The following is a 25,306-nucleotide window of genomic DNA, read 5'->3' on the forward strand; positions in this document are numbered from 1 at the left end:
ACTATTTCTCATCAGTTTTAATATTTACTTTGCTTGTCTTTTTCCTTGTATTACAATTTTTATGATTTTATGAATTGAAATAATAGCAATAAATGCTGCCACAGTGCTGCCGTACACATGCAGTGATAGATTTGGCACTTGGTCTGTTTTCTCTGTGTGCTGCACGCAGAAGCACATAAAGAAAACACAGTGGATGGCGATGGGTCATATGATTGTGTTCCACATCCTGTGTGAACACTGAAAATAAAAGTCTCTGACTGACAAAAAGCTGTCTAATGTCAACATGCTACAAGCAATACAGTATATGACCGTAGAGTAGGACTGAAATTCAAAAAAGTTTAGCACTTAGAAATAACTAGAATTTAGAAACAAGAAATTATAATTTTTTCCGCTTTACGGGCAGTGTCTGTGTTATGAATCTGCCTGAATCCTGTGTGAAATGTGTTATCTCTGCCAGGTGAAAGCATGTGGGGAGATCATGTGTTCGGTGTGTCTGTCTGTCTGTCCACGGCTAATCTCGCATCCGTCGGTCTGATATTTTTTGTGTTCATTTATGATTGTATGCTCAAGGACCTCTCGTGGTTAGGGGAAAAAACACTTTTTGAAAACCTATTTTATTGACTGTTTTATACCGTCATTGACTGCTGACTCCTCACTCCTCTGAACCGGCCGGTAGGGGCCGCAGGTGATCAACAACTGATTCAGTAGCAAAAGGCATTTCAGGCAGTCGACTAGGCTAAAAACAAGCCTTACCTAGTCTGTTCCAGGTCACATTTTGGTCTTTGTCGTGGCTCAGAAACTGACATTCATAGAAAAGTTTGGTCACATTTTGAACCGGAGCATCTGCAGATTAATTCCATACCTGATATGTTATGATCGAGTTAGGCATCATACAAGATGTATCATTTTTATTATCTTCACTGCCATATTGACTGTATGGGAGCCGGGGAAAAACTGAGAGAGATTCAACTCTTCTTTGTTTGGGAGACACACCTAGCGGAGATGTGCACTCTACTGAGTGTACTTTTCTAGATGTAAATGTTTTCAGTATCTCCTCAACGAGGTTTCTCGACTGCCATTTCTAAAAGTTTGTATGTAAAAAGAACGTTTTTTAAGAGATCAACGTAATAATTAAAACATCAATAAAGCTTGAGACTGATTTTTTTTCTTCTACTTACAGAGAGTCAAAGGTCACAAGCCATGCTGTTTGGGACTCTACTGTTCTATGTGTGAAAAGGAACTACTTCCTGTGGCACATGGTAATTTCTGAGAAATCCTTGTTTTGTTTAAATGTTTTACGACGGCTAAATATTTTGAGTCAAACCATTACACAAAGTGGATTTGTTTCATTTTGGCATTGATTTAATTTTATGCATTTTTTCAGGTGCACTGCGACGAGCCGTTTGTGAATCTGAACATCTAGCTTTTCTGGGAAAAGACAGATTTAGTCCTGTTGCAATGAGCCGCCGCTGCCAGTGTGCACCACATCAGCCATCAGTTTCAGACAACTCATGCTCACTGCTGGTAGTCCAAAGTCTCACATCACTGAAGGCCTTAAGGACGGCTCTGCAACCCGACTGTGACGGCAGTTTAACTGGTGGGTTGACAGCTGGTTTGATTAGACTAGAACAGAATTAAAAAATAAATAACTGTAAATGATTACAGATTTATTTGGAAAGATGAAAACACTATACTTATCCCATCCCCATTGTTTTAAAACAGACATACAACAACATTCATATGAACATGTTAACCTTTCACTTTGATCCTTTTATGGCACATTTTTTTCCCTCTGAAGTCGGTAAAGTTACATGGTGTCCCACTGCTTTTCCATTCATGCAGCATATAATGCCATCTGGAATCCTGAGGAGGGCTCTGTTACCAGATTTCTGCAGTGCAAAGGCTGTTTGTCTCAAAGCCCCGTTCTGTCTGCGGCTTTAATTGCAGCTGAGATCCAGCGCCCTCGAGACGTGACTCAACATCAGGTAAACTTTATGAATGTGCATAAATTGTGAAAGTGTATGTGCTCAATGCGCACATACACGGTGTCATTTAGAGATCCTGATTGTCATGTGGCAGAAACCACAATTCAAATGATTAACACTTTCACACTATCGGCCAATGTCACCCTTGACCAGCTTGTCATTTTTTTTTCAAATAAGGCAGTTTCAACATCATTTTCTCACTTCTAACATGAAAGTACGGAGCCCCCCTGGACCCCTAGGAGACATTTTTTATTAATTTGTGCCCTCAAGTTAGTAACTCGTTCAAGTTACATCATAGTGCACTTCCTCTAATCATTCCTGACAGTCCACGCATTGGTGATGTATGGAGCCCCCCCTAGATGATCTAATTTACTTCGGTGAAGTTGGAAAGATAATGAAAGATTAAAACTTCCTGGATCAATAACTCATAACCGAAACATTAAAACACAAACGACGGCTCTTTCTAACCGTAGTAAGGTAGACAACGAGCTACAACCTCATTTTAATCACAACGAGCCGTCCTTCGAGCTGGACACATTACATTGGTCTCTATGTGCAGCTGGCTGTGAGACGGTCAGGGACCGTCTACAAAGTGCAACGCCGAAAAGAGATGCTATAAAAAATATTCACTAACTTCCATCTTATGCAGTGTAGTGCCACCAAAATTACTTCACACATCAATGATCTCCTCATAGTTGTACTACAACGCTTAGTTTGGAAAAAATGTTTTGGCTTAGTTTCTACAAATTGGACACATGCTGTGCCAGGAGGCACATTTCAATCAATAACCACTCCCTCCCCTCCATAATCCGATTTACAGTGGTAACAAAACAGAGGCACAGCACAAAATGTCACAGCTTCGAGGAATGCCTCAGCCGGGTTTTATTGCCTCATTGATTTGTAAAATCCTTAAGCTGCTTTTTTTTATGATGTGACTTACAGACAAATATTTTTATTGAATGAATACAATGCACATGCATCCATTTTTTTTCTTGAAAACCAAAACCCCAAATTTATTACAACAACATTTTATTCTGTGTGATAGCTATAGACAGAAAATAAAACAAATGCCTGGGTTCAGTTGACGTATGTCTCAGCTTTTAAATCATTTGGGAGGATGTATATTTAGCTTTTTATCTGTAATGTTTTATGTATTCATAACAAGTATATTGCTTATAAGTCAGTTCACACCATCAGAGTTTATTTATTAATCTGGTATTTGAGGAGCAGTACATTATTTATGGTATTTCACAAAGATTTCTACATAATGGAAATTTTGAATGAAAACCTAAAAATGACACATGATGCTGTATATTCTCATTTTCTTATGCTATTTTTGTGCAAAAAAAATTATTCACTTTTATTCATTTTTGTGTTATAAAATACTTAGTTTATTGTAAATGTTTTGTTTCCTCTGTGCCTGTTTAGCTGTCACTTCTCTTATCCCATTAAAATGTAACGTCTGCACCAATCCAAACTTACAGTTACCAGGAGTATCCAGTGTAGTCACTGTGTCGTCCTTTTGGTCCGGCGGATGTTTAAATGTCAAACACTTAAGATTATCACTGTGAGCTGTCAGATTACAAAGATTAACCCTGAATGACTGGTAGATTCAGGTTAAACTGTAACTTTCCAAACTCTACTTTCAAAACGGAGTTATCTCGTCATCTTGGGCCAATCATTTTGCTATTTGGATGAAAAAAACAACACACTTCCTCATGGATTTTATAAACCGGTGTGACACAAATATATTTATCAAATTGCCTAAATGAAGATACATTTACCAAGTTTCTAAAATAGGACTGATGATTGTACAGTAGTTATTGTGGAAGTCCATTGCTTCAAATGACTTGTCAAATTAATCTTTTAGCGGATTTTGTTGATACGTAGGATGAGCTGTATTTCAAATACAAACATGTTTCAATCTAAATAAGTTGTTTTTAGACAGGTTCAATGGCGTTCAATTTAAGGTAATTTGATGATGCTTTTCAATCAGGAAGCTCAGCGATCGATAACGAGTGACAGATTATAGAGCGGATAATGTCATATGTCACACTTTGACAGTTGGTCAAACTATCTACCCTGCACCAGGGAAAAGCATCTGTCACCAAAACACCAAAGATATTCCCAATTAAAACTTGAATTGATGATTCAAGAAAACAAATGTCAAACAAGGGGAAAGAAATATAATTTGGCTATGGAAGTGCCCAGATTTATTTACATGAAATTTTTATTTTATATTGGGACTACAGTGAATAATCATTAGGTAGTTGTGTCAGGTCAAGCATCTCATACACATCAGTAAATACCTCTTGCCACGGCTGTCCTCATATTCTTCTTTATGCACATTTATCTTTTTTTTTTGCTGTGACAATAAATGTGCAAAATAGTGAAACATTGCTGTCCACTTAATCCAGATTTTATGGAACAAAGAGGAACATTTTGCTCTATTCTGTTCGGCTTTGTCTTGTGTTGCAGTTTTAGATTTCAGTAGATACTCCCATGTGACATGTTTAGATCTAATAGACTTGTTTGTGAAATAGCCTCAACATTTTGGCCATCTGGATCCCAGTGTGTATCTGACTAAGCCCACCGGACGAACACACGTCTCTGCCCCCCTCTGCTGCGAGGGGTTTAGGACACACTTTGGTCCACCCTTCACTGTTTTTTCGGACGCTCGCATGATGCGTTTCAAGTTCCTTCTGTTCAGCTGTGAATTTGACAGACACCATATTGCACGTAAAGCTTTGGAGTCTGTCTGGGTGCAATCGCCAGACAACCAAACCCCAGTCTGTTTGCAGCCACATAACAGACTCCGACACTCTTGGCGTGGGGCATGAACGTTGTCAATTTGACCTGTCAATCTCAATTTGTCATTGTCATATGTCACTCCTCATCCCTCCAAGAACTGCCTAATCTTTATATCTGACTTGCCGTCATAATTGTACATACAGTAGTTAGTGCGGGAGACATTCAATGTTCAGATAATAGGAGGGCACGCAGACACCGTGTGTGTTTGGATATGCTTTGTTATAGCACAGATGAGATTGGAGGCTACAGTGACCTTTAATAAAAGGCAATCTTCGTGCACCAGTGGATATTAAAGATGATTATTTTCATCTGAGTGATTTATTTGTAGCACAGAATGAATTCTGTTCAGCAGCTCCATTTGAACAGAAAAGAAAGAATTCATCCTGTAATGTGAAATTCAAGTTCGTATTTTTGTATCAGATATTTTTGTATCAGATGGCACTGAATAATTGATCATTTTAATTTCTGCAGTTGCATTAAGGGTTGTGTTGTTACTCCGTAAAACACATTTACAGTATCGTGGAGCTCATGGCCAATGTCGTCCTTGACCGTTTGTCATTTTTTAAAAGAAGGCAGTTTCAACATCATTTTCTCACTTCTGACATGAAGGAATTTGCACAGAATAATTGTTTTGTTTTTGCATCATCGTTCATTCCATGTCGCTTTACAACATTATCTTCATTAAGATGTCATTTAGGAACATTGTGGCAATGTAAAACTCAAGAAAATGACCTATCCAAACCCTTGTCTTCACCTTTCCTCCTCCCAATAGTCCCTCTCCCACAAAAGAAAATAAGTAAGTACATAAATACAAATATGAACATTAAAATATAAAATATAGGGTATATTTATTTATTTTCCTTTATTATAACCAGGTTAGACCCACTGAGATCAAAGATCTCTTTTACAAGGGAGATCTGGCCAAGATAGCAGCAACACAGTTATAGTAAAAGTAACAGACAACACATAAATTAACAACATTAGAACTTGCTCATAAAAAACCCTCGCACACAGACAACCTAGACTGCAGCCATTTCACCAGAGCTTTAAACTCATTCAACGTAACTACGTTTTGAAGTTGAAGATCAGATTGTAAATTATTCCAAGCATTAGGTGCCGAAAACCTAAAAACTTTCTTTCCCAATTCAGTTCGTACTTTGGGAACAACAAATTGCGAAAATGTCCATAGAACGAAGATTACGACTTCCATGTTTCCTTTTTAAAAGTGATGACAAGTAAGAAGGAATTATACCCAGTATGCTTTTGTAGATAAACACATACCAATGACTGAGGCGACGAGCACATAAGGATGACCAATTCACTTCAGAGTAGAGTACACAATGATGAGTAAAAGAACGACAGTTTGTAATGAATCTCAGTGACCCGTGATACATGCTATCCAGCATGCGAAGACAATGAGCAGAAGCATTCATGTACAACACATCTCCATAGTCAATAACAGGTCAAAGGCTAGATTCCACCAGTTTCTGTTTCACACAAAAAGAAAAGCAAGACTTGCTTCTGTAGTAAAATCCTAATAAGAGCTTCAGCTTTTTTACAACATACTGAATGTGCTCCTTAAAAGAAAAGTGGTCATCAATTAAGAATCCTAGATATTTAAAAGTAGATACCAACTCAATTTGTTGACCATTTCTCGTTACAATGTTCTCAGATAGTGCTGATCTTGCTGTTTTTGAAGTGGTAAAGAACATACATTTTGTTTTGTCTGAATTAAGAACAAGTTGCAGATGACAAAGCTGTTCTTGTACCCTATCAAAATGCATGTTGTAGATATTCAAAGGCCTTAGCATATACATATATAATACAAATTGTAGTTTATACACTATCTCTAGAGATTAGAAAAATGTTCTAAATACAAATGTTTATATTGTTTGCTTCCCAAAACAAAAGTGATAAATCAACTTAGTGTTTTATGATAGAATTTGTTTTGAATCACATATTATTTTTAAATAGAAATAAACAGCGTTGGTCACTGTGGTTCATTAGGTGAAAATCCAATGATATTGATTTCTTTAAGCGTACGTCGCCTGATCAGGATTGCTTGACCGGATCATCTGGTAGTAGAGGGTCTTTAGCAACCTGTCTACTGGAGCAGCTGTTAGAACTTGGCTTGAGTCATAGGTTTGGAGCTCCTTTGGATAATAAACCCAGATTTGTTTCAGAGGGTCAGTGGAATTAGACACCTAATCTGACTATGTGGTTTTATAAGATGACTAATCTTGATATAGACATCCGTTGTTTGGGCTCATCTTAGTGTGCTTACACCATAAGCTGGTTAATGCTATAAGTGTGATTGTGGCAACCATTTGTCAGCTGAAAGGCTGATGCCTTTTCAGTTGTGCATATTGTAGTAAGGTCTCAGCAGGAGAGCATTAAGTACTGGCAATTAGCCATTTATGCAACCCTTACCCTGTTTATGGTCGAAATCTGACAGAGATAAGAGTCTCTGATCCATTAAACTACTTAAGTTCTTTGTGTTGTATTATGTTGAAGTTTTTTCAGTAGCTGTTGTCTAGCTGTACATAATGTTGCACGTTCATGTTCGTCCATATTTTTAAGTTGTGTGTTTGTTCAGTTGATGCTTTCATGTATGAATTTGGTCACCAATTACATCGGTTTCAATACTGTTGTGGTGATTTTGATTTGCAGAACATGAGCATAAAATAGTAGGGAATAATTATCCAGCTCCATTTGGTTTCTTCTCTCATTGATTTTTGAGTAGCTATGTCATTATCCTTTTCGAAATCAATACAGTTGAACTTCTTTTATTGGGGATGTAATGAGATGTGTCACTCTACCACATACACCGGTCGATAGCATCCATTGATCTGCTCTTGACAGAAGTAAGAGTTAAGGCTAAGAAACACTCATTTTGACCCTATTATAATGTACCACTTTTCTCATGCTTCTCATGTCCAGCACGATGACATTTTTTGCCAATAGTGAAATATTGGATAGATTGCCATTGAAATATGGTACACACCATCAACCTCCAACCATCTGGTCAAAATGTTCAATTTGTCCAATACTTGACATTCCCATCCGCTTCATCTTTGTGTTTTGTTATAATTCGCAAATGTTTGCACACTAACAAAACATTAAACCTGCTTATCATCAGCATGTTAGCATACCGATGTTAGCATTTAGCTCAAAGCACCACTGTGCCAAAAAACAGCCTCACAGATTGGCTGGCATGGCTATAGCTATAGACTCCTATTTGTCTCTAACAAGTCTTGCAAACGAATAGAAAAAAATATGCTGTTTGTTATTGCCTTCCAAAATTACACTGTACTATATGAGCGTTTTCTGATTTGATGGTTCTACGAGGACCACCTCGTTTGTCAGTATTATTACATGCAGCAGTAAATCAATAAATGATTCATATGATCTGCCACTGCTATGGTTAAGGTTTGCATAGGAACTATAACTATTTGGGTATAGTTGAGGAGAGATGGAGTCGTGGTTAAAAGAAAATAATGCTGACTGGAAAGGATCAACAACCTACTGTGTCATCTACCCCATCCTTTCACCCAAACCTGTTCCTAACAAGGTTTGGCAGCAATGATAGCAATGTCATGCTACTTTTACTGTTGCTCCTGATAGAAAACCACTAGAGGAGTAGGCATATTGTTTTTCTTTTTCTTAAAGAAAGCCAAGTTTCTACTGTAGCTGCTCATACATACACCGATCAGCCATAACATTATGACCACCTGCCTAATATTGAGTAAGTCCCCCTTTTGCTACCAAAACAGCCCTGACCCGTCGAGGCATGGACTCCACTAGACCTCCGAAGGTATGCTTGTGGTATCTGGCACCAAGCCGTCAGTAGCAGATCCTTTAATTCCTGTAAGTTGCGAGGTGGGGCCTCCATGGATCGGACTTGTTTGTCAAGCAGATCCCACAGATGCTCGATTGGATTGAGATCTGGAGAATTTGGAGGCCGAGTCAACACCTCAAACTCGTTGCCATCCACATGATGTAAAAGAAAACGTGATTCATCAGAACAGGCCACATTCTTCCATTGCTCCGTGGTCCAGTTCTGATGCTCACATGCCCATTGTAGGCGCTTTTGGCGGTGGACATGGGTCAGCATGGGCACCCTGACCGATCTGCGGCTACGCAGCCCCTTACGCAACAAACTGCTCTTAACTGTGTGTTCTGACACCTTTCTATCGGAACCAGTATTAACTTTTTCAGCAGTTTGAGCTCCAGTAGCTCTTCTATTGGATCGGACAACACGGGCCAGCCTTCGCTCCCCACGTGCATCAATGAGCCTCGGGTCCGACCCTGTCGCCGGTTCACCGGTTTTCCTTCCTTGCACCACTTTTGGTAGGTCCTGACCACTGCAGAACGGGAACATCCCACAAGAGCTGCAGTTTTGGAGATGTTCTGACCCAGTCGTCTAGCCAGCACAATTTGTCCCTTGTCAAAGTCGCCCACATCCTCCTTATGCTTGCCCATTTTTTCTGCTTCCAACACAAAGTTCAAAGTTCAAAGTACAAAAATCATACATTATCTAAAAGACCATGAGACACTTTCAATAAAATCATACCATCATGGACAGCTTGATTAGTAGGCCATTGCAGCACACCCTCTTTTCATTGACTACCTGCTCTTAGTCGCCATATGTTCTCCTGAGCTGCATACTGTAGTTTGTGTTACTTTAAACGATGATGTCTCGTAAATCTGTCCTGGGCAACATTTGCTTCTCATTTGGGAATGGCACTTGGGTTCGAGTTGAGGTTTCAGTCCGGGGGAGATGACCTCTCTCTTTAAGCAGCGCTCCATTAGCCTGGTATGCTGCAAAAAAAGAAAGTGAACTGTCTCTCACTAAGACATACTGAGTTATTAGCACACAAAGGCTCTGTATCTTCCCGAGTCACAGACCTGTCTCATGTTGAGGACAGAGAAGGTGGAGATCACAGAAAAGACTTCACAGGCTTCTTCCACCTGCCATTAGATGGTAAATTACCAGGTCCCTGAAGGTGTAGCTCGGCTGTGAAGATGGCAACAGTCCTAACAGATAAATTGTACAGTACACTGAAGCTTTCAGCCCAGCCCAGGCTTAGCAGGGATTCAAACCGGAAACAGCCCGGCATTTAAACAACTAGGCCTGCGTTGGTAGTAGGGCGTGTAGTTTAAGGTATTGAAAATGATCCAGGAAGTCCAGTTGGAGAAACAGAATGATGTTTAAAAAGGCTTTTTAAAAACAACAACACGGTTGTTTTTAGTACTCTGGAAAGTTTTCATGATGGCAGCTTCATTGCCGGATGATGTGGCGTTGCAGCAAAAATTGAGCCAAATTATTTGGCAAAGTAGTGAATATTCTGAGATATGGTGTGAATGCAAGTTGCTGAAGAAAAGTGCACGAAGATGAATATTGACAGAAGATGTCTCAGAGTATCGTATTGTGTCAATACATTTTAATTATACCTCTGCGACAACGTAATCGGGGGTATACGTATAGCGCTCCACGTGTCTGTCCTTCCATCCATTCGCGTGTCACACTTTCGTTTCCGGAGCAGAACTCGGAAACTATTTAACTTAGGAACTTCAAATTTGGTTTGATGGTTGACAGTGTGGTCTAGTTGTGTCTTTTGGGGGTTAAAAGTCCAGGGTGCTTGAAATATTTGCAATTTTAGCCAAAAACTGTGATTTTTTCAACTCGAAAACTATTTCACTTTCACACCTGAGCTAATAACAAGCTAGATTGTGCTCAATAGACTAATTCCATTAGTTCCAAAAGGGCAAAACCATTGGCCCTACTTTAATAGGGGTCAAGCAGTGAGCGGGGGTACGTGAGCCATGCTCACTTTTGCCTTGTCGCATTAGACAGCACTTTATCTAGAAATGACATTCACATCGGACGATTCTGCCGGTCCAGAAATACCAAAACCAAACATTTGGTGCCAATGCAGGAAGCACTGTGCCCTGTAGGGAGGTGTGAGGTAAGTGTGTGGTGATCGGGGTGCTGGATAGGTGTATAGTGTGTGTGACTTTAATGCGGGAGACCAGAGTTTGAATTCTGTTTGTTTTATTAAATAACCACCATCTTTCTCTAACCTTTAAGCATTCATTATTCATACTTTATTTGCCATAACCATGATCTAACCTCCTAACCATACCGTATTTGCCATGCAAACATATTGTAGAGATAAATAAATGTAACATTGGCATTGAACGTTACACAATAGTGTCACCGAAAGTAATGCAGGTTTTTGTAGAATCATCCAATATCAGCGTTCTGCTTGGCTGTAGGGTTGCATTCGATTTTGATAAAGCTGAATAATATAAATGTTTGGAGTACAGTTATGATCCCAGGGTGGAGTTTTTGCTGACACACATGGGCAGATGTGGGGAAACTCCCTCAGATACTCCTACACTTGGGAATCCTTCTGCAAATATTTCAGCAGATCAAACATGTTACTTATCACTCATCTCTCGCTAAATGCTTCGCTATTCTCTCCTCGACATGATGAATTGTCTTTCTTTTTTGCAAATTGAGGGTGAAAGGTGAGGTATTAAAAGCTGTCAGAAAGCTAAGTTGGAGTTTAGGACTTACAGATATGCGAGGTGATGTGTTGAGAAATGGGAGGAGTGGAAGCACTGTGCTGTTGGTGGTCCAGACCTGTGTAAATGTTGTAAGTGTTGGGTTCAAGACGTTTGCTAATGAATGCAAAACCGTTCAAAATGTAACTAGAACTAAATAGATGCTCCTTACAGATGTGGGGCTGGACAGAGCATTGTCCGTCTATGGTTGTATTTCTTAAAACATATTATATTTCCTCCCAGTTCCAATTATGTCAAAACTATTCTTACCACACACAGTTATTCGAAGCGTTGAGGAAAATCCCAACAGAGTAATGACGGGAAAGTTCTTTGTTCTGGCCTCTTAGTGGAATATGTAAGTGCTGACAGACGAGACTATTTAAGAACAGGAGCTCCTTAAATCAAACAGGACACACTCAGTGTTTAATTCTGTGGCAACATACTCGAGAGCTTGCCCTGACTCATCACTCTCTCAAAGCTCGCTGGCACACCTCGCCGTGGGAATGACACTTCTCAACCCATCTCTGTTTGAACAAGTTGATTCCACTTTCTCTGTGCTCTGTGTCGGGCATTCAGCAGCTTTTCCGATTTATAATGGAGCTCCGGCTGAATGCACAAGCTCAAACTTCAAAAAAGGGTTAGCAAGTGTTGAATACAAGTCCTAAGTGTGCACACAAATGTGCCTACCCCTCCGTTTGAAGTATGAATTGATCCTGTTTTATTGTCGAAGACCTGGCAGGTTCACATAGAGGTGTGGACAGACAGGCATCAATACAACTTGCTGCTGAGCTCTATGAATTTCCCCAATATACTCTATATCCCAAATGTAAATTTTGGTGGCATGCTGCTCACGCTCAAGTTAGCACTGTCAACACAGATTAAGATTGAAATGATCCATTTCATTTAGTCATCTTTGTGGCCAAATTGTTGATGGAATATGTGATTATATCTGATTATGGTGAGAAAATATAGAGGAAAGGTGGAACAAATGTATTCCTTTAGCTTTAACTACTCACATGTGACACGCATTTTGTTTTGAATTATACATTTAAATAAATATATATTCAATTAAATGTATAACAATTTAGAACAGAATATTAATCAGCAACGTTTTTTATTAACCATTTAGGTCGAGTTTCTGTTTCATAAAAGCTGAAAATCTCTGGGTTTTGAGTTGTTGGTGAGACAAAACAAGACATTTCAAGGTGTCCGCCTTGAGCTCAGGGAAATTGTAATGGACATTTTTTAAACTATGTTCTGATATTTTGTAAACTAAATGATAAATTTGTTAATAAAAATACAAATTAGTTGCAGCCATAAATAAAAAAACAAACAAACAGAAAACTGAGCGTGCACAACTGCAGGTAAGTAGGGTAGGTAAACGGTGCACCACGAAGCTGGTATACTGGAAACAGTAATGATCATTTTTACCATTGCCTTAGTTTTTCCTTGCAAATAAATTTGACTAATTTGGGGATTCGTTCAACATCTGTCTGACTGTTGATGTTTCTCGACTTATTTTAAGCAATGCTGTCAACTTGACATGGCCCAAGTTGTCATAAATTGGAATTATCATTTAATTGGTAGAAGAGTGACTGGAGAGTTTCAGCTCTACGTTGTTTGAGCTCTTCCAGTCTGACAAGAATAAAATGCTTCCACAAACACGGAGTTCTGCAAAATGTTATGTATTATACAGCATATTCACCGCAAACTTTGTAGTATCATAACCCATTTTCAGAAATCAGTTTAACTCCATTACACATATTCATGCTATAAGGCACGGAGCTGATGTTGCAGGTGTCCTCTAGAGACTCTCCCAGCGCTACCAGTCTAATGGGAATTCAGTCACGCATCAGTGTCCACAGCTCGCTCTCAACACTCCCTGTTCGTGTCAGAAAACAAAGGCCACGGGCGTCCCCGCAATACATAGCCGCTGGGGCAACCAGACAACACCTCTAAAGCAAACAAGCTTACCCGCTCTTTATAACAGCGGCATAATGCTCGGCTTTTGTCCCCTCCAATCCTCCACCCTGGTCCTCCTGCTCTAGAACAGGTGCCACTTGAAGTTGCTTTGTTTCTTCAATTCCAAAAGCCCATCTCTTTATATTTGCTCTCCTAGCCGACTTTGTAGGTGACTTTCTCTAAATGTACTCGACAAACCTTTTATATTGTGTGATGCAGTGAAAGCATTGGCTTAGTAAGTGTGCATTTGCGTGTGTGTGCTGCTACTTTTATGAAAGGACACAGATTTTTCCTGTGAGAAATGACACAGCTCTATCCCCTTCTGACTGTGATGTGGGTGAGACAAATATTCAATTAGATGTGGTTGAAATAATCTGAGCATAAACGTTCATTCCTGACCTTGGAAATAGTGGTTTGACAAAACATCTTAACTCATTTTCACTTTCGCTTTCACAAGCCAACATTTAGTCCACTTTAATCGACCTCTGGTGCGGTTCGTTTGGGACGTTGTGAATCAGTAATCGTACTTTGGTGTGAACCAAAACAACCGGTCCGAGACCGCTTCTGAGAGGCGGTCATGTCACCGCCGGCTCAGTCGTCACCATGTTGAGAGCTGTGCAAATGCAATAGAAATTCTCCATTTAGCACCTTTAACATTATCTTAATGTTGTTCTAAGAAAATGTTGTAGATGTTTTGTCTCTCTATAAACTAAAAGTCTCCTTAATGCCCATATGACCAACGTGATCAAACTAATAGATTGATTCAAGCAGCTTCCCAGCGTCGCCAAACAGATAGAGCCAGAGCAGCACAACCTCCTCTCCACGCCAAACAGATAGAGCCCGAGCAACACAACCTCCTCTCCACGCCAGATAGATAAAGCCAGAGCAACACAACCTCCTCTCCACGTCAGATAGATAAAGCCAGGGCAACATGACCTCCTCTCCACGCCAGATAGATAGAGCCAGAGCAACATGACCTCCTCTCCACGCCAGATACAGTAGATGAAGCCAGAGCAACACAACCTCCTCTCCACGCCAGATAGATAAAGCCAGAGCAACATGACCTCCTCTCCACGCCAGATAGATAAAGCAAGAGCAACACGACCTCCTCTCCACGCCAGATAGATAGAGCCAGAGCAACACGACCTCCTCTCCACGCCAGATAGATAAAGCCAGGGCAACATGACCTCCTCTCCACGCCAGATAGATAGAGCCAGAGCAACACGACCTCCTCTCCACGCCAGATAGATAGAGCCAGAGCAACACAGCCTCCTCTCCACCATGGAACCTTGAGAGAGGACCAGGTTTTTGTTTTTAATTCACAGTTGCTTAGTAATGTAAATGTATGTTACCCATGCCAATAAGCCCCCTTGGACTGTAGTAAGTTGTTAGAGAGACTAAATCTCCTGGAGGACGGAGGTCCAGGTCTGTCATGTGGAATTAGGCACCACCAGCCGGAGAGGCAGAGAGACGTCACAGAACGGCTGATGGTCCAGCACAGAGAAGCCTGAGTAAAAGGAGAGAGAGAGGGGCACACACTAGTGCTTGTGGGACATAAACAACAGAGGGTTCAGAAAGGACTACAAGATATCCAGTGACCTGGACAAATGAGAACCTTTACAGAGATGATGCTGAATTTAATATACCGGTGATTCTTAGCATGTGAAATAATTGTTCCATACATAATTAGGAATAATACATATTTCATATTTCATCTCTGTTAAGGTTCTCATTTGTCCATTCTTTTTTTTTTGATAGTTTATAATGTAATTATTTTCTCATAATGTAATAAATTATTATATGTATAATGTAATAATTTATTACATTATGGACAATACTGTTATTACGTTATGCACTCATGGTTTTCTTACATTATGTGCTGATTATTAGATTATGAGCTTTATTACATTTACATTATCACATCATGTGCATTTATTACATTATGAGTTGCTACAGCGGTGTATAAAAATGGTTACAATCCTTAAACTTTTCATGCGATATATCTGTTCAACCCCGTGAATTAAAGCTGAAAGTCTGCGCTTCAATTGAATCTCGATTGTTTCATTTCAAATCCATCGTGGCGGCATACAGAGCCCAAATTGTAAAAATTGTGGCACTGTCAGAATATTTGCCGACCCAACTGTAGTTCTTTGACAGGAGCCTATGGAGATAATAAACAGATGGATTTTGCAATGAATTGAGCATATGAATGAATGAATGAATGAATGAATGACTAGTTTTATTTCGGTCATACATCAAAAAGAACAAAACTTTACAATCTGTGTGAATATAAACCAACACTGTATTCATTTTACACAACAACGTTCATATAATCAATGATCGAAAAAGGAATAGGCTGAAGCCCCAAGGCTTATTTTTGCCTATCCTATACAATGCATAAAATAACCCAGAATATCAGCCTTACTTATTTCACATTTTAATCATTTTACACTGTAATCCTTAATTATTTTACATTTTAAGGCTGTTTTGAAGCTCAACAGAGAGCTACAAAATTTCTACTCATCACTAAGCCTGTTCCATAATTTGACTCCCAAAACTGAGACACATCTATATTTTACACGGGTTCTCACTTTACCTGTTTCAAAAATACACAAACCTCTTAATTTATAATGTCCTTCTCTTAATTTAATTTTTTTTTAATACTAACAGGACGGCTTTTATTCCTAACTCGGAAAAGTATTTCTAATGTAATTACATGCACAATATCCTAAAATCTTAAGATACCGGACTTTATGAATAATGGATTTGTAGTTTCATGGTATTCTAATAGCTCTTTTTTGGAGTTTAATTATAGGGTCTATATTTGTTTTATTTCCCCAAACCTCAACACTATATGACATATATGGCATTATACAATCAGTGAGCAATACAATATATACAAACACTTCTTATTCAACAGATCCTTTGTTTTGTAAAGAATAGCGTTGGATTTGGATAATTTCCGTTTGATGTATTCTATATGTGGCTTCCAACAAAGTGTCTAATCTATAATCACTCCCAGGAATTTTGTTTGATGTACTCTTTCAATTTCAACTCCATTTAGATTCAATTTTATTTCACAATTAACCCTGCCACCACCAAACACAATACATTTTGTTTTATTTTCATTTAGGGATACATTTTTTTTAGCACCAACAATTCTCTTTCTACTGTTTTCAATAATTCTTGCCAACTTGAAAATCTGATTTTATTGAATGATCAAAATATAAATGCTGTTGTGTTAAACCTAAAACTCAGTCGGGCAACCTAAACCAAATTTCTGCATCATTCTGCAATATACGGGCAGTTACTCCCAAATGTGATTATAATATAAAGGTGCATATGTTTGTCCATATGTATCCTAACATGAACCTTCAAGCATTTTTTTCTCCTCATACTTTTGTGTTATGCCGTTTTTTTTTTTTTACAGACAATGTTTGCTCTAATGCTGTAAAAGGTTGGCGGCCGAATGAAGAGATGAAAGGCAGCAAAGAAAAGAAAGCATGTCGGTAGCTGCTGTGTTGATCCCCCGTGTACCAGAAAAGTCATAAATCAGTCAGTCATGTAGGTGGTAGAGGTGCAGCAGCAAATAATTTACCAGCGCTAAAGCCATAGGATCATGAGAGTGCAAACATGATTATCGACAGAAACACAAAAGGAGGTTTAAGGTAGTCTCATCCCAGCTGTGTGAAATTTCAGCCAAACACAGCCGTGTGCAAAGAGGGTGGGCAGGTGACAGTGTCGGAGAACACGAGGACCGGACCCACCCCCCACAGCCAATTTGTATGCAGTTTCCTTTATTCTCTCTGCTTGTGGTTTCCAATCATGACCCAGTTTTGGGGGGACAAAGCCCCTCGCACCCCTGTTGTGCTTATAATAGCTATGTCTCCAATTAATAGGGCAGCCTGTATTTTTGCGTGCGTGCATCTGTGTATACTGATCATGGGGCAACCTAATAATCCTTTTTGTAAAACAAAGGTGTTGCAGACATGCTGTCTTGGCCTTTGCCCACCTCCTGCTTGAGTCTTTAAGCCTTATTGCCCTTGACACACTGCCCTGCAGAGAATTAAGTCATCCCATTTGTCTTACTCATTGCGGACAGAGTGGGGCACTGTTTCCCTACTTTGCCCTGAAGAGACTCATGTGATTAAGCAGTGAATAGTGTTCTAGCCTCCGGGGGCTCACCATTGAGTTTTGTTGCTAGGTTTTCCGTGATGTCTTTTGTATCAGCAGCACTAAAGAGACATCTGTTTCTTAAGATAATTCTGCTCATTTGCTATCCCAACAAAAGCTCTCTAAAGTGAGTGGTTTACCCAGAGAAGCACGAGACACCGCCATCGTTCAGTTCATCTTGTCACTTTTTGTTTTGCCAATCTGTCCAAACAGATTTACTGTTACTGACATTAAGTGCATGAAAGAATGTTGAAACAAGTTAATTAGATGGCCAAGGGTCCCAGGATGGAGACACCATTTATAATGACACACAAGCAAAGCAGGGCTGTGCCTAAACCAACACCGGTATCCCTGGGGATGGACCATTAACAACACCAGTTTAGCAGGAAAAGATTGGTCACTGCCTCTGTCTGCAGCTGATCTATAGAGTCGAGCCCCGGCGGAGCCTGGGGTTGTTCTGAAACCATTTACTAATATGGCACTGCTTTAGCCTACCACATAAACATGTGGAGATGGATTGCAGCCAGACTAGTGTGTTTTGCTCTCGGTGCCACGGGGTGAAGAGAAGCCATGAGGAGTTTATTTTGAAAAATGCCAACAGAGATGACATCACCAGTGCCTCTCTTAAGTCTCATGAGTTGTGATTGCTTAGCTTTGATTTTCAGTGTTTGGCCCTTATGCCTGTGGTCATGTTAGAGGCTGTAGCTCTTGGTGCTATGCATTAGAATGTGTGGAAAAATACTGAGTGTATGGTTGCTCTGTGGTGACATGTCAAATCATATGGAACCACTGTAACTATCACCACTAGATTACTATAATATGTAATGCATCTGCTATATTTGTCATTATTGAGCTGCGTTTAACTGTGTATTTGTCTTTAAATCTTATGTGTATAGAGCTCCGGTTTCCTGTCTTTTACCACATTCAAAAAGTGTCAAAACACTCGCACCCATAGTTTTCTTTTAAAGCCCACAAACCGATGGCGCCTTGATGCCCGTTATTGCAGCAAGATGTGCATCAACATGTCAGAATACTTCACTGTCTTGTTTCTTAGCGTCGATGCACGTCAACGCTTCAGAAAAGCAAGACTCTCTCTCTCTCGTGTTCACTACCTGGATCAGTATATCCCAGCTACTATACCTTGACTACTTATTCTGTTTGTTGCTACGGGGGTCACTCCAGACACGGCTGGTATGTGTTGCACTTTAAGGCCTCGGTATGCTTCAAACAGAGGGCTTTTTGGATCATCTAACAGCATCTCTTTGTGAATCCATGGAACCGGAGGTGGCGGCATTCGACAATTTTTGTAACTTTACAAAAACGCCAATTGGCAGCGATTGGCTGGGTGTGCGGAGGTGTTAAAGTAAAGCAGGGTTGGAACTTCTCTCCCAAGCTTCCCTTTTTTCATTAAACTACTTTCGTCACTTTGTGTGGCCATTTGGGAAAAAACACTTTTGCCCTTAAACGTGGTCGTACTGTATGTGCATGTTGTGCAGTTCCATTTGAAGCATACTGAGACCTTTAGCCCAGTGCAATATTCTGTAGCTTTGTTTATTCTTTTATTCTCTTATTACTGATTTATAGCTTCTTATCAAAGATGATGATTGATAAAGCCATTAGCATACCGTATAGCTACTGAATAGCTTTTTTTTTTGTGTACTAATTTAAAACAAATGTTCTACTTATTCGGTGTCTCATCCAACAACACACAGATTTGTTTTGATGAATGTACTCCTTGTGACAAAGTAATGTCACTAAGGATGTCAACTCCTCAAGTGTACAAACCAAACAGGGAATCCCCCCCCAAAATAAACACTCATGTCACTGGAACAAAAACATCCCCACACACTCTCACCTAATAAACACACGCTTACGGCACCAAACGGCAGCAAGACAAAAAAACATGCAGAAGGAGACGAGAATAAGCTGCAGAGCAAACAAGGGAGTGGAGCTGAAAAAGCTTCTCAGGCAGCAGGGCCTGTGGGTGTCAGGGAGAGCTCTAGCTCTCACCTTTTGAATTGTGTTTGCGCACACATGTGTTTGCTTGCCTGTCTGTGTGTGTATGTTTGCACATTGGTATGAATAAAGGTGTAATGTTTGCTCTCTTAGCCTGCTTGACAGGTGTCTCTCAGCTAAAGCCCTGTGCAGTTGGGCCTTTCAGCAGCACGGAGTGCTAATGGAAAAATAAGCTTTGTAAGGAGAGGAAATCTGAGAGTAGTCGTTAATTTGCAGTCAGGCCTTTGTATTCACTGACTTTGAGGAATGGACTCTCATAGATCACTGTCCTAATTAATTTTTTTCTCCACCCATATAAACGTAACAAAGGTTATTTTATATTTATGATTACTTGAACAAGACACTAATTAGCCTTCTTGATCACAGTGGAGTTTGATAATGTTCAGGCATCAATCACCTTAAATACACTGCCGAAGACATCTGTGTTTCTATTTTTGCACTTCAGCCTCTAGTGGCGTTGCCTGCTCTGGTACATATGTCATGTCACCATCGTAAAAGAGATTTTATGTCAATTGCTTTACCTGGTTATATAAAGATTAAATACATACTTTGTAGATTAAGATTTAAAAAACAAACTATAATGGGTATCTAAAGTAGGATATATTGTTTGACAGTATATTTAACAGTCCAAAAGAATATAAAGTGATACAATTAGCTCCATCTCAACCAACTATTACATGAAAAGACTCTTAATGCATCAGTAATAATAATCCGATAATATAACACAGGAAGGGACCATTCTGTCCGCATGCTACTTTTTTATATTTAAGTCTTTACGTTGTGCTATTCCTGTTTTTACTGCTCTGAGTATCTCTTCACCACTAGTGGCTATCCCTGTTGTCATCTCCAGACCCGTCCATGCAGACAGTCATCTGTGTGTGGATGCACCTCAGGGATCCTGCACTCAAACACATCCTCTCTCACATACAGTGCACAGGGTACATGCTCCTGCTGCAGCAGACACACTGTCTTGTTAATTTCCTGATAGTGTAATTATATCAGGATGTTGTTTGTGCTATCAGAAATTTTGCTAGTTATTGTTTAGGCTGTGCGTGTTTATGTGAGATGAGTGCCAGTGATAGCAAACCTTGGCTCCATGCTTTTGCTATCTAAGCCATCGGGGATAGCAGTTCCTACGCTCTTGACGTCTTCTCATAACACACCCTTTCATCCAACTCGATTGAGATGTGGTGTCAGGAAATGCTAAAAGTTAAAGCAGTTAAAATGTGATACATTCATGCTTCCGCGATGCAGAAACCTCAGGAGAAAGTGTGTTTTTGCAGGGTGAGCGGATGTTTTCCCAAGGCAGAAAGAGGACATAGATCCTATCCGGCCCACTAACTGTAATTGTGCTTGTTTAGAGTTCATTTGACGAGGAGCCGGGGCCTGTAGGAAGAAGGCAACGGAAGGGGAGGTGTCATCCTCTCACATCAGACATGAGGCTCTGGGGCCCCGGAGGAGAGGAGGTGCAAATGAGTTTAGGTCACAACGAAAAGGGACTGCGAGATGGATGCGATAAGTTCCACTGCGGTTGCCCACCCTTCCTGGCCCTGGTGATGATAATCACTCAGCTTGTTTTGCCTTCGCTACCTCATGATAGAAGCCAAGGGCTACATGACAAGACTCTAAACAAACACTTGAGATGATAAAGGACAGACGGCCGGTTCACACAAGTGAGACTAGTCATGCACTAAAAAGGCTTTTACATTGGAGACACTGAAACTTGTTGCTTTGCCTTCCATGACCCTGCATTCTTTCTTCATGGCTTTTCTGGCAGTCACGTAAGACCCGAATAATCCTGTTAATCTGCAGTGAAGATACTACTTTGTTTGGTGACAACAACATACCCTTTATCTAAAGTCCAATGCAGACAACAACACTTGTGCCCATGATATGCCTGTCGCCCCATTTTTGATACAGGAATGAAGACGGAGTGTGAAGGGGCTGCTTACAACAATTTTTGTAACTTTCCAAAACACAATCAAACAGTCACGTGGTGAGGTGTGAAAGTAGGCAGTGTCCTTTTTTTTGTTTGTTATTCATGCATCTACTTGCGGCCCTTTTCATGTGTACAACTTTGTACGATTGATTTTATGTTGCCCTCCTCTTTGACGGCAGCCTTTTTCAGCCGTTCTGAAAACCCTTTTGCCTTTAGACTTGGTCGGAAGATACGTTGTTCAACCTTGTTTGAAACATACTGAGACTGAGAGTCTGAAGGGCTTTTGTCTGTACACACAAACGTGTTTGCACATGCATTGTCTGCATGTATAGTCCACACATTAATACAATTTGCAGCAGATGGACATGACATGAGCAAAAATGTACGCCACATAGAGCCTCTTGGACCCTTGCGCCATTTGCTCCAGTTATGGATTACTCCCGACTGGCATGATATTGTCATCAGTACCTCAATCTGAGATCATTTAGGGTGTTTGGGTGCCACATGACAACAGTCTGGAAGAAAAATGGTCTTGAAGTGTGAGCAGTATAGAAATTCTGACATTTTGAAAGTCCCATAGTCTCCAGTTGGCTTCTGTTGATCGTTCTCTCAGACCAACACAACTGCAGTTTACTCCCTCCTACATGATGTAAACAAGGTTGATACATGTCAGCATCTGTTCTGTAAATGTTTCCTGCCAATAGCTGCTTGTTAGAATCCTTCCTGGACCTGTTTTGGTACACATTATGGAGTCTTCAATCCAACATAATGGGATCACCCTTTAAATACCCTTTAAAACAGCTACACTAACAGGATGTGCGACCAGTTCTTCAGCCATCTCCCCGATCAACCTGGCCGCGCTGCGTTAAGTAGACACCTGATTTGATGGTCGAGCTTTGTCAGATCGTCACAGCCTAAGCCCCGAAGGGGATGAGCCACAAATCACCTGCTAAGACTCTTTGGAGACGGAGCTGAGGATCTAAATCCACAAGTTTACCTTTCTTACCTGTTCTTAGTCCACTTACTGCACACCCACACAGAGCTGTGTCATGGAAAGGCCAACTGGTAATCCAATCTATCACCTGCTGTAAGGACACCTGGTGTCCAGATTTCCTGAGATTGCATTGCAAGGGCAAGGTCTGTGTTTTACACCTCAGTTGTTTAGCCTAAGGGCAGAGGTTCTGTTGTATTCACTAAGAAATGTATGCAAATCTAGATGTAGCACAAGTAAGCAATCACAATTATCAATGATGACATGGCTTAAATGTATAATTGATGCGCTGTTTGAGATCTAATTTGAGGTTCAAGGATAGAAAGCTTGTTGTGATTTTCAAAGTTTCTGGTGTCAATGTACAACAAAGATCAAAGCTATTTCTAAAGGGCAAATTAATCTTTGAATTCTTTACACATGCCTTTCTAAGATTTTATTTGAACACCAATGTTGGTATTTCCTTTCATAACACATGTTTTATAAATGGCATGACCTTTTAAGTAGGTAATTTTTATTGAATTCACACAACCTCTCTAGAAAAATATCATCCCAATTGCAAATAGCTGTATAGTAGATTGGAGCATTGTGATGCGGCTTCATTGGAAAAATGTGAAGACATTTAAAAACATTCAAAGCCAATTAGGGATTTGCATTTCACTAAATTGCCCAGTATACTGTAAATCCATCCACACTTCTCATCTTACTTATTTTCTCCAGGAAGGGTATTTACTAAATGCTGTTGGCAGAAATATAATGCTGCTCTGTTAGGGAGCTTTAGATATACTCCCTCTCAAGTCTTGAATTACCAGTATCGTGAGCTTTATGCCTTTCCCTATGCTTATATTTATATTTTGTATTGTATATAATTATTATAACAAAAGGATTCATGAAGCACACCAGCACTGACATTTGAATTTGTAGTTTTCCCCATTGTTGTTTTGACCTTTCAAGTAGTTTGAAGAAACACCCAGTCCAACTGTATAGGGCCTATGGGTCTAATCATAAGCCTGAAATGTGTCTGTGGAGAGAAGAACCAGTAAGAAGCTTTGGTGTAGCCAATGAATCCAATTCATTACAGCAGTGCCTGACTATGTAATTGGTCTGTTGGCTTTCATTGTCGTGACATGATAATGAGGCATGCACTAGCTGCCCTTCATCTGAACTCGATAGCAAGGCTGTTGTCAACGTGTCACTGACATCACTGATGCTATAGATTTCAATCTGCGTGTTGATGTGGTAGGGACTTGAAGGGGACTTGGAGGGGACTTGGAGGGGACTTGGCATACCATGCTCAGAGCCACTCATGATTGTGTCAACATTTAGATATGCCATTGTTAGGTTGAGATGAAACTTGAGCATTGAACATGACATTGTTGAATGATTGCTATTTCAAATGAGTTATTTCATCAAAATGTGTCTTGGCCTGATCACAGTCGTCCTGTCTGTTCTATTTCCTTTCTTGGACTGCCCGGTCAGGTGACAACAGAAGACATGAATTCAGTCTCACTGGGAATGTATTCACAAACTTACTACACTGTAAGAGTGTTACACAGGCATGTGAGAGCAGAGGAAACAAGTTGGACCGATCGTGATCTTGTTTTGCTTGATCCCATCATGAGCCTTCCCGCACAGAGCGTGCAAAATGACGACCTTAGTTGTCTCATGCCTCTCACCCAGCCTTTTCTTTAGGTACTTAATCACATTTAGGAGGATAATGCCTCCTTTGGCTATAACCTGCCCGTACGCAGCGTGTGATCCCCGGTAAACCGTACTTATCAAACTAAATACTTGATCCGGACCAGGCCGGCAGCTAAAGGTGAAGCTCTAAGGAGTCGGCTCAGAGCATTGTGATTACAGACTTACTAGAGGACAAACATCTTAGTAGGATATATGTGACCTGCTCTGCTCTGGGAATACCACCTTGACTTGACCCGGCTGGAGCGCTGCTAAATGGGCTCTTCTTTAGGTGTTCTTTCTGGCAAAATACAGTGATATGGGTGTGAAAATGAGCTCTATTTGTCGGTGTGATAATGACTAACTTATAATATGTTGGTGAAATAAGACCACTCAAAATTTATTTTTGCACAAGTTACAAATTAATGAGAAAAGGGAGGCGAAAAATCTGGATTTATTCATGACCTCTGTGTGAGTAGTATAAACAACATGCACAACATTCTACCAACAAAGTAGGTTAAGTGTTCAATAACAGTATTTTGTGTATACCCTGTCTGGGAAAATAGGATTCCATTTTTTATTAAAGATCCTACATGTGACTTAAAGGAGATTTAGTTTTCCACAAATGAGAAAAAGGTTTCATAAAGCTCCATCATTTTAGCACCACAAACCATATTACTTCATCTCTCAGTCAGTATCTCAGCAAGTAAAACCCCAAATGTCTGAAAGGACAGATACCACCATCACATAATTGAGAAAATAGTACTAAAGTAATAGAATCAAATAAATTATTACTGCTAAAAAAACATCTAATTAAAGCTATTGTTTACTATTCAGATAATAATACTGCTGTGATATTTTGACAGCTTAAGACAAATGCAGATACACCACCTCAGAGATTGAAATTCATCCCTGTCTGATGTAACACATATCAGCCAGTAGAGGGTATAGGTACTCCAAGAGGAGATCCTCCTACTCCCGAGCCTCATTGTCTCAGTGCATGTACCATTACATTGCAATTCCACGTCTCCTCGATCTATTTTTTACAGTGTGTGTGTGTGTGTGCACTGATGTCATACCACCTTCCTGAGAGAACAGCAGCAGCTACTGTCACACTTTGTGCACCAGTCCATTTTTTTCCCTCTTCATCAGACGTCATTTGTAACTGTGTTGGAATAAACAAGC

General features: G+C 40.0%; 2 protein-coding genes across 8 annotated transcripts in view; one reads left to right on the forward strand and one right to left on the reverse strand.

Annotated features, from left to right (window-relative positions):
- LOC141770481 (tyrosine kinase receptor Cad96Ca) overlaps positions 1–1,171 on the reverse strand; it is a 159,481-nt gene extending 158,310 nt beyond the window's left edge. The window contains exon 1 of the mRNA XM_074640016.1: positions 754–1,171. The gene's annotated coding sequence lies outside the window, so the exon portion shown is untranslated. The remainder of the gene's footprint in view (positions 1–753) is intronic.
- Positions 1–25,306, forward strand: part of brip1 (BRCA1 interacting helicase 1) — an 81,725-nt gene that overhangs the window by 49,842 nt on the left and 6,577 nt on the right. For 6 of the 7 annotated variants that reach the window (XM_074640010.1, XM_074640008.1, XM_074640009.1 and 3 more), the window contains 3 exons: positions 1,181–1,259; positions 1,385–1,597; positions 1,843–1,985. In XM_074640010.1, the coding sequence (XP_074496111.1) occupies positions 1,181–1,259; positions 1,385–1,597; positions 1,843–1,985 (435 nt within the window). Of the gene's footprint in view, positions 1–1,180; positions 1,260–1,384; positions 1,598–1,842; positions 1,986–25,306 lie in introns of those variants that run through there. The other variant, XM_074640011.1, reaches the window with a different exon arrangement.

Source organism: Sebastes fasciatus, chromosome 7, assembly GCF_043250625.1.
Source record: "Sebastes fasciatus isolate fSebFas1 chromosome 7, fSebFas1.pri, whole genome shotgun sequence".
In the NCBI taxonomy this organism is placed as follows: domain Eukaryota; kingdom Metazoa; phylum Chordata; class Actinopteri; order Perciformes; family Sebastidae; genus Sebastes; species Sebastes fasciatus.